We start from the raw sequence: 17,106 nt of genomic DNA, 5'->3' as shown, positions 1-17,106 counted from the left end.
TAAGAGGGCAAAAATATATGAAATAGGGCTCTTCACTATTTGAATTTTAAAAATAGTGAATTATAAATTATTTCCAATAGATATCCACGTGCCTTGCACGTGCATTTTACTAATATTTTAAAATGGGAATCCAAAAATTATGGTGGTTTCAGTTCTATATACCTTAGGAAACCGAATAAGATCTAATCCACACACTAGACACATCAGAAACATGATGCCACGGATCTATAAAATGAAAGTCATTGAAATTTGAAAGTGTAGTTAAGTTGGTAGATTGCAAAGCATTGAATCCATATCTTAGGTTATAATTTAGGCCTACTAATGAATAGTTGAAATCCGAATTCGAATCTGAATCAGTATTCAAAAATTTCGAATTGCGGATTTCGGATTTAGATACATTTTAATATTCAATAACATTTCGAATAGGAATTTGGATATCGGTATTTGTATGTCTTCTTCTTCTAGTCTACATATCTAGGGGTGTCAATGGATAGTCGAAATTCAAATCCGAATTCAAATTTAAAAAATTGGATATTATCCGAAACTTTCGGATATCGGATATCGGATATCGGGTTCGGATATCATTTTAAAATTCGAATAAGTTTTGGATACGAATGCGGATATTGCAAAATTTGATTCGATAATATCCACTCCGATATAATATATATATTATGTATTTATGTTTTACAACAAAATTTTTATATATGTATATATATGATGTTGTGTTTTCATGTCATACAACAAAACTCTACTTTAAAAGTATATCTTCTCTCAACCTAAAAGGCTAAATGAAATAAGTGAAACCGGTCGAAGTAACGGTAAGGGTGGGTTTCGATCAAACTCCGTAACTACCATCTTCTCCGGTCGGCGAGCATTCAGGTACATATTCTCTTTCTCCCTCTCTCTCTCTCTCTCTCTTCGATCCGAACCAATCGAAGTGATTTTTCGAAGAAAATCTGTGGGTTTCGACTGTGCGAACTCCAATAGATTGAGAATGAGGGTATTTTGTAGGATTTTTTATCTGATCGGATATCCGATATATTTTTTATTTTTCAATTTTGAATTCAAATGTTTGTAAGGGATATTTGATCGGATTCGAATTCGAATATAGCACTATCTGATTAAATACCTATTCGTTGACAGTCTTATGCATCTTTCTCTCTCTCTCTCTCAACTTCAACTCAAGCTAAAAACCCTTATTTCTTAGGTCTCTTACATCTTCAATCTCAAGTAAAAAAATTGAATCTTTCTACATAGAATAAAGGTTGAAGATGTATGGCTTTAAGAAGAAAATAATAGGGTTTTTTTTTGGGTGGGGGGTGATGGATAATTGATAATTGGGTTTGAAAAAAGCGAGAGGGTTTCTTGAGGTTGGAAATTGGGGATTTTGTAATCGATTCTATGGATTTGAGAAATAATCAGGAGGTTGAATCCGAATCGGATCTCTGAAAGGTTAATCGGATACGAATTTGGAATTCCTTTTGAATATCCGCCGGTTTCGGATTCGGATTCGAATTCGAATATTGATGATTTATTTCGGATTCGATTCGGATGTATCTACATCCGATCGAATGGATATCCGTTGACAACTCTAGGTTATATTGTCCATATTTCTTCTCTCTCTGTCCTCGTCTTGGACGAATTCAAGGGTTTCAGGTATTTTCTCAATTTTATTCAATTTTTTTCTGTGATTCAATTTAATCAGAAAAGAATTGTTTTATTTGAAGAACTGGATCAATTAGAACAAAACACAGCGAATTTGAAACTTTTTATTAACGATTAACGAAATTTAAAGGGGAAAGATAATCGAAGATGATTGAATTCGAGATAAGAATGATCCTTGTTTTCATGGAAATCAGAGATCTGTGTTACAGATGTATTAGGGTCATCATGAGGTGTTCATGTTAGTCCCGAGGATAATTGATCGGTGTGGATCCCAAGGGAGACGTATTCCTCAGGGAGACTCATGATTTTGCTTTTAATTTTGAATTTGTTTAGTTTAAATTTTATCATACTGTAGGAAAGAGTTTTCTGGACCTACACCCCAGAACTCTTTCTCTGGATAGCAGCTGAGGTAGTAAGCTTAAATGGGTTCAACAGTTTCACCACCTCAGCATCTCTATGTGCCAATCTTCAGCCCAGTAGCACACTCCATGTTACCAAACCAGGCATTTTGATTAGAAGGAAAACTATAAAATATTTAAAAAAAAACTTAATAGCTGGGTTGGTGAAATGCATGGATCCCTTTGGACTTATGACCGTAGTTTAGTTTCCATGTGTAAGAGATTGTCATTATGCTGAAGTGGTTTGGTGTGTCACTTCAGAATGCCTGCCATTTTATATGCATATAAGGCCACATATTTATTTATTTATCTTAGTTATGTAGTTCCAAGGCTAATTTCTCATCATCGTCGTTGTCAGAGCCTATCCTAGTTATTTGGTGTTGGCATCGTGAATCACTTTCGAAGGTCGACCTTTGAATTTCAAACACACACAAATTGCCAAGCATTAATCACAATGCAGGTTAGTGTCTATAACGATTAGATTACTTGCATGTGTGTATTGTTTTTTCTCTTTCTTCGTTGGATAGCTGGGAAGTTAGGATCTCTTATGGCCTTGCAATTTGGCAAGACAATTCTAGTGAGGGTTTCTAGTTCAAATGTTCAATAAGCATATCCGTTACATAGTAACAAAAAACGACATTTTTTTGAAAGAAAAAAACGACGCCTTGTACCTCTTGACGATTAAAACAACAAAAAAACGTGACTTCTTCAAAAAGCCGCTTTTTTTAAAAAAATCTTTTTTTTTTTTTTTTTTTTTAATTTATGTTTTATACCAGTTTTTTTTCTAAAAAAAAACTAAGCACTTTTTTTTTTTTTTTTTTAATGTGGGATTTGATACATAATAGAATTTGGTGATTCATAAATGTAAAAATATGGGATTTGATGATAATATCTTGATTTTATGATTTTTCATTTTTTTTCAATGGTGTATTATTTTGAACAAAAGATATGTTGATGAGTAAACTTTTTTTTTGGCATCATAACATGTTTAATTATGTTTGAGAACATATTATATTATGTATTATTAGATGTAGACATTTTCATAATTTTCAATATTTTTTATTTTATCTTTTATGTTTCCTCATTTTTTCCCGTTTCTTTCTCGTTTTTTTTTCTTGTTTTCTAGTTTTGTCCGAAGTTTTCCCTTGTCGTTTTAAACCCGTACTTCGACTTTGCGACTTTGCGACTATGGGAATATTGTTAATTGTTAATAGTTAGCATAGGAAGTATGAGTTCAAGGGCTTTGAACCTAGGACCTAGGAACAACCTCCACAAGTCTTATCACTTAGCTAAGTGGCACTTCTTAACTATGGGAGTATATATCGTGCAACAATTCTCCTTTGAAAACATTAATTTGAAAGAAGATATTGTTTTTATGACAGCCTTGTTCTATTGTACCTGTTGTTCTTACAGTTCATTGAATGCATTGTACTCTTGTATCATAATAGCTTAATCTCCAACAAGAATTATTATGTGCTTTTTTGCTTGTATCATTCCTTGAATGTGAGGCTTTCTTGTAGACTCCAATTAAAATTGGATATATCTCATTGCGAAAGAAATTTCTTATGTTTAAACTTTAAATACTTGGTGACTGTTGGTTGTGTTTCACGTGCAGGCATCAAGGGCAAGGCTTTTCAAGGAATATAAAGAGGTGCAACGTGAGAAAGCAGTTGATTCAGATATTCAACTAGTCTGTGATGATTCCAACATATTTAAGTGGACAGCCCTTATCAAGGTAAGCTTTGTGGTGATGAGGTGCATATGGTTTTTCATGTTGTTTCTGTGCTTAATATTGACTTCTTAAATATTTAGGGACCATCAGAAACTCCTTTCGAAGGTGGTGTATTTCAGCTTGCGTTTGCTATTCCCGAGCAGTACCCTTTGCAACCTCCTCAAGTGCGGTTTCTAACAAAAATATTTCACCCAAACGTGCATTTTAAGGTGCCTATCTTTTACAAATCTCCTAATCATTTCTTTTTCTTTTTCTATTTTTTTTTTTTGCCCAAAATAAGTGAATAGGAAAGGGAAGGTAACAAGAGAAAAATTATGACATTGATTGCTCTCTAGTTTGTATACTTTTGAAGTATGGGTCTCCCATTATGAAATTTTATAAATTAGATGATAATATATTTAACAATTGGTAATATTATATTTTTTAAAGCATATTAAACTATGCCTTTTAAGGTTATTGACTAACATATTTGATAGAGAGAAGAGGGGGAGAAATAGCAGACATTTGCAAGAAATCACATAATAACAGTCTACAAGGGATGAATTCTCTAATGGAGAACAACAATGGTAAAAACCTACAGCGTTATCTGTCTCTGGACATTTGATTTTTTATAACTTAAACAGTTAAACCTTCATAACTCCTAACCATCCAAATCATCTAATACCAACCTTTAATTCCTGGGGAAGAAGGATCAGTCCTTAGCCTTCTTATCAATCCTTAGGGTGTGTTTGATTACATGGAAAATATTGTGGCAAATGATTTGTCGTGGAAAACTGCTATTTTCCGATGTTTGACAACAAAATAAACTTAAAAAGGAAGAGAAAATGAGTTTTCTTGCCCTAAGGATTTGCTGCTTCAAGCGGAAAATCTTTTCTCACACTCCCCCCCTCCTCCCCAAGAAAATGATTTGCCCTGAGTTAATTAAAAAAAATGCCAAAAAAAGAGAAATTTTTTTGGAAAACCTATACATTGCTTTCTTTGTAGAGGGATTTACACAGTAGACCTATCTGTTGCAATTGTATACAAAAACTCCCTACTTTATCCACTGAACTAACCTTACTTTATAAATTAGGCTAGCATAACTACCTTGGTAAGATGTTACTATGGGTTGTTGGACTCACATGGATCATCAAATTGGAAATCCAACCTCACAGCCGTCTAGATTTAATGAAAAAACTCAGATTCAAGAGGGAAAAAAAATCCTTTTTGAATTTGATCGATGGTGTTGAAAATGGATGGCTATCGAACTCCCAAATTTAAAGCTAAAAGTCAACGGTGAAAATTAACTTCTTTTTTCAATTTTTTTTTCAAAGTGCTTAGATATTTTTCCTTAATAACCTTGTGGTATCAGATCATGTTTTTGGATGTCAAAAATTAATGCATTTAGGATCCACTCCAAGGTATGCTAGGTAACAAATTAACAACGTCAATCTGAATTTTATGACAAGGATGCCCACTCCAAGGTTTGCTGGGTAACAAACTTAATAAAATAAGGTTTGATGGGTAACAAATTTGATAAAGTAAGATTCCCTTGGAGTCCTTGGAGTTCTCACCAAGGGAGGTTTTGTAATAAAAATGCAACAGTTAGGTCTGGCAGTAAATTTCTCTTCTTTGTGAGTTGTTGTTGTAGGTTGTTTATAATAAATCTAGCCTTACACATTTGTGTATAGTTGTTGATATTAAGGTCATTGAGCTCACCTCGTGGCATCCAAAAATATGATTTGGTGCCACAAGAGCGTAGTGGAAAAAATTCTATGAACTTTAGGGGAAAAAATATAAGGTTATTTTTCACCATTAAACCTTGGTTTTAAATTTGGGAGTTTAGCAACTGCCCATTTTCAAAACCTTGGATTAAGACCAATTTTTATTTTTTATTTTTGATCTGAGTTTTTCCATGAAATCTAGAGGGGTATGGTGTTGGATTGCCATTTTATAAAAGAATTTTCTTTTAAATTTTTCACAAAAAAATCATGCAATTTTGAATGGTGTTATCATGATTTTTTTATAGTTATTATAAAAGTCAAATGAAAATAATATTTTTTATGTTGTTTTTCTATGCCACTCAAATAATAGAAAATAATTTTTTACGAAATTTTCTAGGATGTTTTAATCCACTAAATGGTTGGATGGTCTTCCTAGGCATAAGTTTCCTAGAGAGAGAGAGAGAGCTATTGTTGGCAACTTGATTGTTATGTTACTAATGTCACACCCCAAAATCCAAACACGCATCCCCATGATTAAGTGTTTGAATCTCAAGGGGTGAGATATTTTCCAAACAGTTATAAACACATCTAACTCAACAATTTAAACGATGATAACATATATTGTAGCATAAGCATAACTAAATATGATATATAAACAAAAACAACAATCCTATCTGACAACTCCCTTTATTTATATATAACAGAAGGAAATAATAGCACCTACTATCAAGAATATACTAACCTGCTCTCTCAACATAAATTGACTTGCTATCTGTTGACGCTCATAACACACAAACCTACTGATCTCATAACTACAACAATTATAAAGTTGATTTTTGATCACTGGAACTTCTTGAAACTGAGATGATTGGTAGGGTGAGTAATAGGGGAGTTACCAAACTAGAAGCGTATATTTTTGAATCATAGTCTTAATATGCAGATTAATCACACTAAAAGCATTTTTTTAAAAATATGCAGATTTTATTTCAAATAATATCAACTATGAAAATAATTAAATTAAAATGTTGAAATAATTGCATTTAAATAATTTAATTGAAGTATTATAAATGTAATCGTTTGGAAATCATCTCAACATCAACATAATATACAATCAATGATAGAGTGTTAGAATAGAGGTTGAGGATCAAGACTGATGTAAACATCTCAGTCAAAATACGTATATGCTCCAGTACTTCATCGGTATGGAATCCCATTGTTACTTCCTGATTTTGTGGCTAGCAAGGCAAACCAATAGGGGGTAGCTGTTTATTCGGCTCAAGTTGGTTGTTTGGCCTAGGTAATAGTGAAACATGCCTCCATAACGTGATTCAAATCCATTCGATTACTCTAGATTGCTAATGATCATTAGCTAGTCATCTTCGTCTATACCCATGCAAATCTCAAGTAACTCTAGTCTTGTACAAGCACTACCTTTACACCATGTTCTCTATTAAAGGTAGAAGGGAATTTCCTGGATATCGAAAGTGGTATTGATCTCCAAAACATCTTGTACTATTAAGGAGACCAGACATCTCAATCTATATCCTAGAATAGTGTGTTGCTCTGGAAAGCTATGACCAACTATTCTTTATAGGTATTCTCTAACCCTTAAATAGGTCACTAATATATATATAGATATATTCTTTTTGTTTTCAAAACATTAAACATCTTTTTAAAAGAAAAATATTAAACTATTCTCTTTTCAAGACATAAATTAAAAACGGTGTCAAGGCGAGCACCTTAAGGCAGGGCAAACCAAAGGCACCTTAATACATGTGAGGTGAGGCAGTTTAAGTGAGGCACACCAAGGCGCTCACCTTGACTACACCTCAGTCAAGGTGTCTCACTAAAAAGGAATTAATTTATTTAATTAAAACACTAATTTCAAATTTGATTGTATACTTTTTACATACAAAATAAAATTTATTTGGAACATTCAATTTTTTACCCTTAAAAATATAAAATTTTACATTTTGTTATTTTTACTTAGCCTAAGCCCGTTAGGACTTAGTTGGCTTAGGCCCGATAAGGGTATCGGGCTAGTCTAAAGTTGAGCCCGCCTTTTTAGGGTCTAGTTAGTGCTCAACCAAGCTTGACCAGAATGCACCCATTGATAGTCATAGTTGTTGTTATGTCATAGCAACAACAATACTTGTTATTGGCCTACTTTTACTTCTATTTTTACTTCTACTCTTTTTTTTCCCTTCTTTTTATTCTTGTTATTCCTCTCTACTTTTTTCCTTTAGTATTGATTGTTCTTTTTCTTGAAGTATTGAATACTTTAACTTGTTTGTAAAAACTCACATTTGTACATGCTATAAGTGTAAAATATCTGAAACCCACCTTTCACTTTTTTATTTTTATAATTTTATTGTACCTCACTTTACTCAAGCGTGCGCTTCAGGCACTAAGAGGTCTTTGTGCCTTAAGTGTGCATTTCACCCTTAACTGCACTTAGTATAATTAGAATACCCAATCTTTCTGTGAAATACCATCTTGACATAACATCTAACCTTGCGATTACGCGAGCTAAATCTGGGAAAATAAAGCATACCTTGCGATTGCGCGAGTTAAATCTGGGAAAATAAAGCATACCTTGCGATCACGCAAGCTAATCTAATATACTTGGATATTCGTACACCATACACGCCATAAGTACAATAATACTAGCAATAACATAAAACCAATATCTCTTTTGGAAAATCATTTTTTTTTCACCAGTCCAAACCTTGAAATTCTTTTTCAAAATTAATAAAACCATTCTTGACATCACAATAAAATTTCTTTTAAAAATTCATTTTTTTGCAAAAGCAATTTTAAAGAACACTTTTTAAAATTAGAACCTTTTGTTGCACGTTGATGTCAACAAACAAAATCTCCTATAACATAAATACAACATCTATAGATTCAAATTCTAAACTAACATGCATGATTCTTTTTTTTTGCCAAAATACATACATTAAACATAAATTTTAAAATAACCATTATTTTGAAACCAAAACAGTTTTTAAAACAAATCTATGACTACAATTAAGAAATTGGAAGTTCCTTACATCATTGGATTCAATTCTTAGCTTTTAAACTCGACGTTCTGAATCTTTGTTCTGAATCTTTATTCAACTAGTCCTGGCTTTTAATTCACTTTCTAACGAGATCAAAACCTAAATACAATGTCAATAAACAAACAAGGTTTAAATTCAACTTCTCTCAATAGATTCAACATAAATGAATATGAATTAGCTCTTTATATTCATATATATTCTTTTAAAATATCTTTTTGGATCAATTAACTTAAATAATCAAAGCAAACTCACACAAAATTAGGTTTCTCTGCTGTTCTAGACCTACAAACAATACATGATTGACTCACAAACTATCCCATCACAACTTTAATTAATAATCAGCAAATTTCATGAAATTTATTCCTTGAGATACGTAAAAAAATTTCAGGATATTGCAGCTAATTTGGTTGATCTAGAATTCCTTAATCCTCTTTTGTGTTCTGCAGACAGGAGAGATTTGTCTAGATATCTTGAAGAATGCGTGGAGCCCTGCTTGGACACTCCAGTCGGTTTGCAGGGCTATAATTGCTCTGATGGCCCACCCAGAACCAGATAGCCCACTCAATTGTGATTCAGGTAATTTTGTTTCTATATTATAGATTAACTCGCCTTAATTAAAGTCAAGAGTACATGGCATCAAATAATACGGTTGTAGTTGTGGCTATATTGTGAATCTGAACTGCTGGATTCACAACTCCTCACATCATCAAATGCACATGCATGTACCAGACTCAGAATTATTTACACTCACTAGTTTAACTAACTAAAGTGCCTCACTAACGTTCATATGCATGTATGTACGTGGTATGTGTAAATAACTAGTAATGAAGGAAATGTGGGCTAATCTAAAATTTGCTCTTTTTAAAAATAAATTGGACATAGTGATGGTAAAAGTTAGCCATCAATCTTTTTCATTCACTTGAAGATTCATTTCCCTTCCTTCTTCATCTTCTTCGCTTTTCCTCCATTAATGGCTTCAATATTTCCATCTTCAAGAAAATCATATAAAATTGAGTGTATATCCTTCATTTTGTGCAATGCGTAACACTAATGTCATTTTTAACTTTTCCTTTTTACAGTTCAATGCTTTGCATTTTGGGATCCTATAGAGAAGTTTAAGAAGTAAACCACAAAAACAATGGAAAAATGCCCAACATTTTTCATATTGGTGTTGTTCATCCAAAGAAGTATATATTATATATGTAGTAGGCATACCCCTCCCTCTCCTCTGTCCCTGTAACAAGTTCAACAAAACAAGCTTTTTCTCAGGGCTGCAACTTGGGTGGGTTGGAGGAAAGCACATGCTCAACCCAAGTGGCAGAACCAACCCGACCATCAGGCCTAAGCTCACATACCCCCCAACCCAAGCTCAACGCGAGCTTGATCTTCAAAAATTGGGTTGAGCTCGGGTTAGCTCGAGTTAGATAATTTTGGGCAAGTTGGTAGGGTTGGGCTTGTTGAATAACCCTAATTTCATTTTGATGGGCAAATGAATTTATATTTTTAAAAAAGAATGCAACATAAAAAAACAAAACTGCTTGTAAATAAAATCACATACTACCTCCAAATCCATCATTGAGAGAGTATTTAGAAAAACTACACTAAATCAAAGCCCGCATTAATAATATACAATTCTCCACAAGCCATAATACTAAGACCGAATCAAAGAATTAAATAAAAAATATATATAAGTAATATAAATTTTTTTGTAGTAGCATATAAGCATCGGGTTCAGGTTGAGTTTGAGCTAGCTTGCCCAAGTTGCAGCTCTACTTTGTCTATGGTGGAAAAACATTTTCACAGAAAATCTTTATATCAAGCTATCATTGGCAAATAATTGAGAAATAAAATCCTAAGCCACACCAAAGCAAAATGTGCACAATTACTGTTATTTTGTATGTCAATGGTTTGTGTTCATGTGTGATTTCACATGAGAGAGAGAGGAGATATCAGGTTTACAATTGTGTCAGGAAGGCCGAGATGTGATAGATTTTAGTTTTTTGAAGTGATTGGAAAGGAATGAATAGTTGAGTTGCGATCGATGCCCGAATCTCCAATGTAATCAGAATCCAGAGGGCAGTTTAGTAACTTAGCGTGACTCACAAACACACTTGATTGACTGTTTGGATTTAGCTGCCCTTTGGCTCAATGAATAAGGTTTGAAGGCAAAAGACAACAGGAAGTTGGTGTTAGGGTTTTTTATGACAGGGTTATCTTTGTCATTTTAAAATTAAATGAGGTATATAGGCAGGGGTTTTAAATATCGAATGGTTTTAAACTCATTGGGTTAATGATAGTCAATGAAGTTGATTTTTAGTCAAAGGGACATAAAGTTCTAATCTTTCATTTGTATAGGGTGGGTAGCCCTACTTTTGAACACGTTGCAGAATTGCGGGGTATTACTTAAACCCTAAGATTAGGTTGGGTTATTTTGGACATCCCATTCTTATTACTATATGATGTTAAATCTAACTCTTTCATTTTGTTCCTAAAACTGGTTAGTGTTCATCAGTAGCAGCAACACCATTCCCTCTTATCACTTTTCTTCCATCCATGAATCTTTGTGTGCTTTCTTTCAAAGTACAGCACATTGATTGGGGTGTGTCAATTTTCTTATTTGGTTTGTCATATGTTATTTCATTAATTGAGGTTTTAATATTAGAGAGTTACTATTGCCACACCAACTGTGTTCAATTCTCATTATATTAAAAGATTGGTGTACATATAAGCTCTCCTTATTTATTTACGAGTACCTAGTAAGGCCATTTTTTCCTTACTAAGTTAGGAAAGTATTTTGTTTATTTATTTAATTACCTTGAGCTTCTGTAGCTCCGGAAGGTTATGATATTTTGTATGTTAGTGGAGTAATTTCATTTTATGTGCAGGAAATCTTTTGAGGTCCGGTGACCTCAGGGGATACCAGTCCATGGCAAGGATGTATACCAGGCTTGCTGCCATGCCAAAGAAAGGGTAAGTCATTGAAGAACTATGTTTTATTTTCACGGGCAAATGCAACTACTTATCTACTTGGATATCTTGTGGTATGAAATTAACTCTATTCTCAAAACATATGTAATTAAATGTCTCAACTCTTGAATTGTCAGTTTATGCTGACTTTCCTATGTATGTTGGTAAACCCTAACAAATCGTTGTCTTATACCTCAGCATTACGACACGAAACTGTATTTTATTCTATAATGTTCATTCTTGGTTAGGTACCAACAAGATTATGCATATCTGATTCCTGAATTACCGATAAATTAATATTTTATGCTATAAATATCGTGTAATGCATTGAAGAAAATCAGACTTTGCGATGATTGCATGAGGAAATCAGCAGGGAAATGGTTTTTTTTTTTTTTCCTATCTTGAAAATGTCATTTGCAGGTATGTGTATTTTGTGGAAAAATTATGAGTCCGACTAGCCTTTCTATGATAGTGAGGAAAAAAGGCCTCCTCATTCACCATAAAAGACCTCGAGATACACAATACAAGTCCTTGAGATTCATAACAAATCTCAAGGTCTTGTTTTACGCATCTTGAGGTTTTTTATTTTTATTTTTTTAACGGAGGATGAGGCTTAGTAACAGTCTTTTTCCTCACTATCATAATAAGGTTTCTCAAATTATTTTTGGTAAGAAACCGAACCTACAATATCCGACCCAGATCCAAGTCAGGTCAAGGGGCATTAAACCATATTAGACCCATTTCCTTGGATAGTTGATATTGCCACACCAACTTTTACTAACGCTGCACCAATTGTGTGCAACTGGTGGTTTGTATAGGAATTGGTGTGGCATTAGTAAAAGCTGTTGTAGCAATGGTAGTTCTCTTTTTTCAGTCGGATATACTCCAAGGATCCAAGCCTGCAAAATTCAATTCCTGCATCACTTGTTTTATGCTCCGTTTGGAACGGAACCAAACAGTGGAAGGTTAGGATCGTAGAAAAATCGTTTTCCAAATAAATAAAAAACCAACTTCCTAGAAAACCGAACCTACAATTCCCTGGTGTACTTTTCTAGGAAGTTGGTTTTTTTTTTTTTGTTGGAAAACGATTTTTCTACGATCCTAACCTTCCACTGTTTGGTTCCGTTCCAAACGGAGCATAAAACAAGTGATGCAGGAATTGAATTTTGCAGGCTTGGATCCTTGGAGTATATCCAAATGAAAAAAGAGAACTACCATTGCTACAACAGCTTTTACTAATGCCACACCAATTCCTATACAAACCACCAGTTGCACACAATTGGTGCAGTGTTAGTAAAAGTTGGTGCGGCAATATCAACTATCTAAGGAAATGGGTCTAATATGGTTTAATGTCCCTTGACCTGACTTGGATCTGGGTCGGATATGTATCCATCCATAGATATGTCCCGTCCGAATATATATTACTTTGAAAATTATATCTTTTAAGTTTTTCAAAATCTTATTTTCAACGTCGAGGATTCTTTTAAAATGGAAGAGTATAATGGTAAAATAGAATACTTGTATTAGCAGGATCCGGATATGGTACTAGTTAGTTGGATCCAAATTGAATATGGATCTAAATTAGTATAAAACTCTGGATCTGAACATGGATATACTCAGATTGGACCCGGATCTGGTCCTTGTCCTATTTCCCCTAAAGGCATTGAAAGTGGAATAAATGCAGATGTCCATAGGTGCCTCCCAATGAGAAAGCTTTTTTTACCTTTTCTTTTACCAGTCGAGTTGGTAAAACTTGGCTAAATAAATCTAGTTTTTTACATAATTTTTTAATAATTTAAAATTTTATTATCTAAATAAATATATGATCTTTTGACTAAGCATTTTGTGTATCTCCTTATTTTATAACACTTTGTGATTATATATAAATTAATAATTATAAATCAAATTAAATGGGTTATGTTGTCTCAAAGAAGATTAATTGGGCTCGTCAACTTGGTATGGGTGGGGGATGAGACGAGATGGAATTCTGAGTTCAAGCCTCCAAGGCATCCCTCCAAAAGGGAGAGGTATTGAATTTAAGTCCCCTCGTTAGCCATCCATAGGGATTTATCCTTTCTTGTTTGGTGTAAAAGTGGTAAATGGTTAATAAGGTCCTAGATGAAGGATAATATGATGGTAATCATCTTAGGAGGGAAGATGATGATGACTCGGATCAAAGGAGAAACCCCAACAAAAGAAAGGGTTCTTTCCAAGAGTAAACAGATGTGCAAGAACTCAAATTAGGATTCCATTGATTTTCTTTGTTGCCCTAGATTATTATGTATTGGAAAGTCTTCTTGACCTTATTCTTTTGTTACACATTAATTAAGATGATTTGAATGTATTTACGATTCATTTTGCATTATCTACACCTGGTACGTGTGGTTTGTGGTGTATTACATGTATTCTGGGGATTTGGCCTACGGATTTGGAATCTCCGTCTTAAAAAAAAATGCTTGAATGGCATACTAATTTGGACACATTGATTATGAATGTTTTGTCGATGGCTTGGTGGCACATTAAAAATCGTTCTCATTCGTTACTTCTAGTAGTTGGATTCAGATAGTTTTCATAGATGGTTTTCGGTAACTTAATTTTAGCCAAGTGTTGGGAAATGACACAAATTTCTCATTATTTACAAACCAATGGCTATTCACCATATAGAATATAAATTCAAAATTAAAGAATATGAAAATAAATTATACCAGCGAACACCATAATCTTTTTTTTTTAATACTTGGAAAGCCCTTCAATGTGAAAGCAAAATCTTTTGGGATGTAGTCCAGTTAAAATTGTTTTACAATGTGAGTAAAGGATTATATATATTTTCTTTAGAAATGGCCAATAAAGTAATAAATATTTTCTATAGAAATGGTTAAATAATAACCAACAAGAAAAAAATTACTCTTAAGCTGCAAAATATGGTTAAATGATACCAATAAGTATATTTTTACTTGAGAAGCCTTCAAAATTTGATTTTGGGTTGTCGATCAACACCCTGAATGTATGAAATAGGTGTTTACCTCGAAAGTTGCATTAACGGATATGTAATAAGCTTGAAAGTCGACTTCTAGGGCTTAAAATGGGTCGGATTTGAGCCAAATATGAGTATAAGCATATCCAGATTTTTATACATATCTAAATTTTACTAGTAAAAATCATTTTCGAAACCATTTTACTTTTCACTAAATCCGTATTCGTTTTGATCCGACCAAATTAATTTATTCGGATCAAATAATTTTGAACCGTTCAAGATTATTAATGATTTGAATTCAAAACCTCTTCTTTTTTAGAAGCATGAGCCTAACATTTGTCGGTTGAAGAAGTATATCTTAAAAAATATAAAAATATAACTTACAAAGTAATATATCATTCAAATCTAGATGCATATAGGAAATGATCCTTATTCAATCCGGATCTAATTTGGGTTAAGGGACATCAACCCATATCTGACCCACTTTTTAATTCAAATGTACTTGAAGAAATCAAACCCACTAAATTCAGATTTGGGTGACTTGGATAAAATCCGACCCATTTTAAGCACTATCGACTTCCAAAGGAGTTGTTTGAATCCCTTCCTTCTTCTGTACCAACTTTTACTAAGAGCACTCCCAATATGTGTATTCATAGCTATGTTGTTGTCATCTAATAGGGCTACTCAAAGTACATTTTGATGTGGCAATAGAAGCTCTTTTAGGTGCTGTTTGTTAAACTGAAAAAAAAAAAAAGTGTTGAATAGCATTAAGCATTGAAACTTGTAAGCGCTGAATTTAAGTGCTGAAAAAATTGTTTGTTTAGATGTTGAATCATGTTTGTTACACATTGCTAAAACTGGTAAATTGTCTTTGTTACCCTTACAATCATATTATACATTATTTGCATGTTGCAATCAAACACAATAAAATATATTATTTCTTATAAAATAAAAATACAATTCATTTTTAAATAATAAATAATACTCAAATCTTCAATTTATAAATAATAGTTTCTATTTATAAAAGCTCACAAATTTCAAATTAAAAATAATAATGCCATACAAATCACCAAAATTTGAAATCAACATTAAAAGAACTTAATTTTGGATGAAAATTAAGGATGTGTAATTATAAAAACACCCTATGAATTATAAGGGCAACCCACACCATAGCCAATTTTTTTTGTTTTATATGGGTTAAAGTTTTGGAATGAGCAAATTTTTAGTGAGAATAGTGTATATGGTCTAGAGATCATCCTCACTAAAAATCAGTCCATTTTGAAACTTCAACCCGTCAAAAATAGTTTTTTTTTTTTAAATGGACGATTTACAATTCTTGAACTTGTTTTGATAGTGTTAGAAGTTTCAGGATAGGCTAATTTTTGGTGAGGATGATCTCCTCATTGTAGAGATCATCCTCATCAAAAATCAACTTATTCCAAAACTTTTAATTCATATAAGACAAAATAATTTAACCATGGTATAGGTTTATTAATTTGTGGGGGTGCTTATATACTAATGAGGAGATCATCCTCACCAAAAGTCAACTCATTCCAAAACTTTTAACCCATATAAGGCAAAATAATTTAGCCATGGTGTGGGTTTATTAATTTGTGGGATGCTTTATATTTATCTATAGGATATAAGAGGTAATATCCTTTTAAGTATAAGGGCATACTTGCCCGTGCTCAAAAAAAATGAAGGGCATACTTGTCTGTGTCGAAAAAAACGAACCGCTTCAACACTTTTTTTCAGCATCAAAATAATGCTGAATTTTTTTCACTTATTTTCAACAATAAGTGCTGAAAATATAGAGTAAACGAACGCGCTATTTTGACAAAAAGTGCTGAATTTATTTTTCTTCAACAATATGTGTTGAAAAATAGCGTAAACAAACACTGCCTTACTTTAAAGGGAAATACTGATCTGAAATCTTTGACACTACATTGATAGTATGTAAGTCTCTCACCAACCTTGTAATTGCATAAAAAGATTCCTTTTTCTTCAAGCGTAGAAAAGACAAGCGTTCAAGTCTCTTACCTAACTCTTAAAGTACAAGGTGAGAAACGTTGGAGAAACTTTTTTTCAAACACGTGTGAGACCCACCATATAACTTTTAGAAAGAGTCCCCTTAGCCTTACTAAGTTAGTAAGGATTTCACCCTTACCAAGGGTCCTTAGACTCACCTCTTAGCATCCAAAATAATGATTCGATGCTTCAAGATTGTAGATGAGGAAATTCTATGAATTTTGAAGAAAAAAAAATTATTTTTCACGGTTAAAACTTCCTTTTTAAGTTTGGGAGTTACGTGGAAGTTCAGTAGCCATTTATTTTAAAAATCCTAGTCTAGTTCAAAAGAAATTGTTTGTTAATTGTTTTATTTTTTATCTTAATTTTTCTATGAAACTTAGAGGACTATGGTGTTGGATTTCTGATATGGTAATCCACTTGAGCAAATCAACCCTTAGTAAGACTTAAAATCTCACTATACTAGTAAAGAAAGGGTTTCACTTTTAAATATACTAAGTAGTTATTCAAGAGATGACCCTTATATTTATGATATAAGTGGGTCAACTGAGTAGGGTATGTTGTTTTTCAAAAACCT

At 32.9% G+C, this 17,106-nt stretch overlaps 1 protein-coding gene across 2 annotated transcripts; it reads left to right on the top strand.

The window, feature by feature from the left end:
- Positions 1-854: 854 nt before the first annotated feature.
- Positions 855-11,840, top strand: PEX4 (peroxin4). Of its 2 annotated transcripts, none has more exons than XM_086418602.1 (6): positions 855-879; positions 2,422-2,523; positions 3,679-3,798; positions 3,876-4,004; positions 9,007-9,136; positions 11,446-11,840. In XM_086418602.1, the coding sequence occupies exons 2-6, from the start codon at positions 2,518-2,520 to the stop codon at positions 11,532-11,534; spliced, it is 474 nt and encodes a 157-aa protein (XP_086274728.1). In that variant the 5' UTR covers positions 855-879; positions 2,422-2,517; the 3' UTR covers positions 11,535-11,840. The 2 variants fall into 2 exon arrangements, with proteins under 2 accessions (XP_086274728.1, XP_086274727.1); XM_086418601.1 differs by lacking the exon at positions 855-879 and adding an exon at positions 1,532-1,656.
- The last annotated feature ends 5,266 nt before the right edge of the window (positions 11,841-17,106 follow it).

The sequence above is a fragment of the Akebia trifoliata genome, chromosome 12 (genome assembly GCF_017979445.1).
Source record: "Akebia trifoliata isolate Shusen 1 chromosome 12, ASM1797944v1, whole genome shotgun sequence".
Taxonomy (NCBI): domain Eukaryota; kingdom Viridiplantae; phylum Streptophyta; class Magnoliopsida; order Ranunculales; family Lardizabalaceae; genus Akebia; species Akebia trifoliata.
Note: the sequence above shows the minus strand (reverse complement) of the source record. Positions and strands in the feature narration are given on the sequence as shown.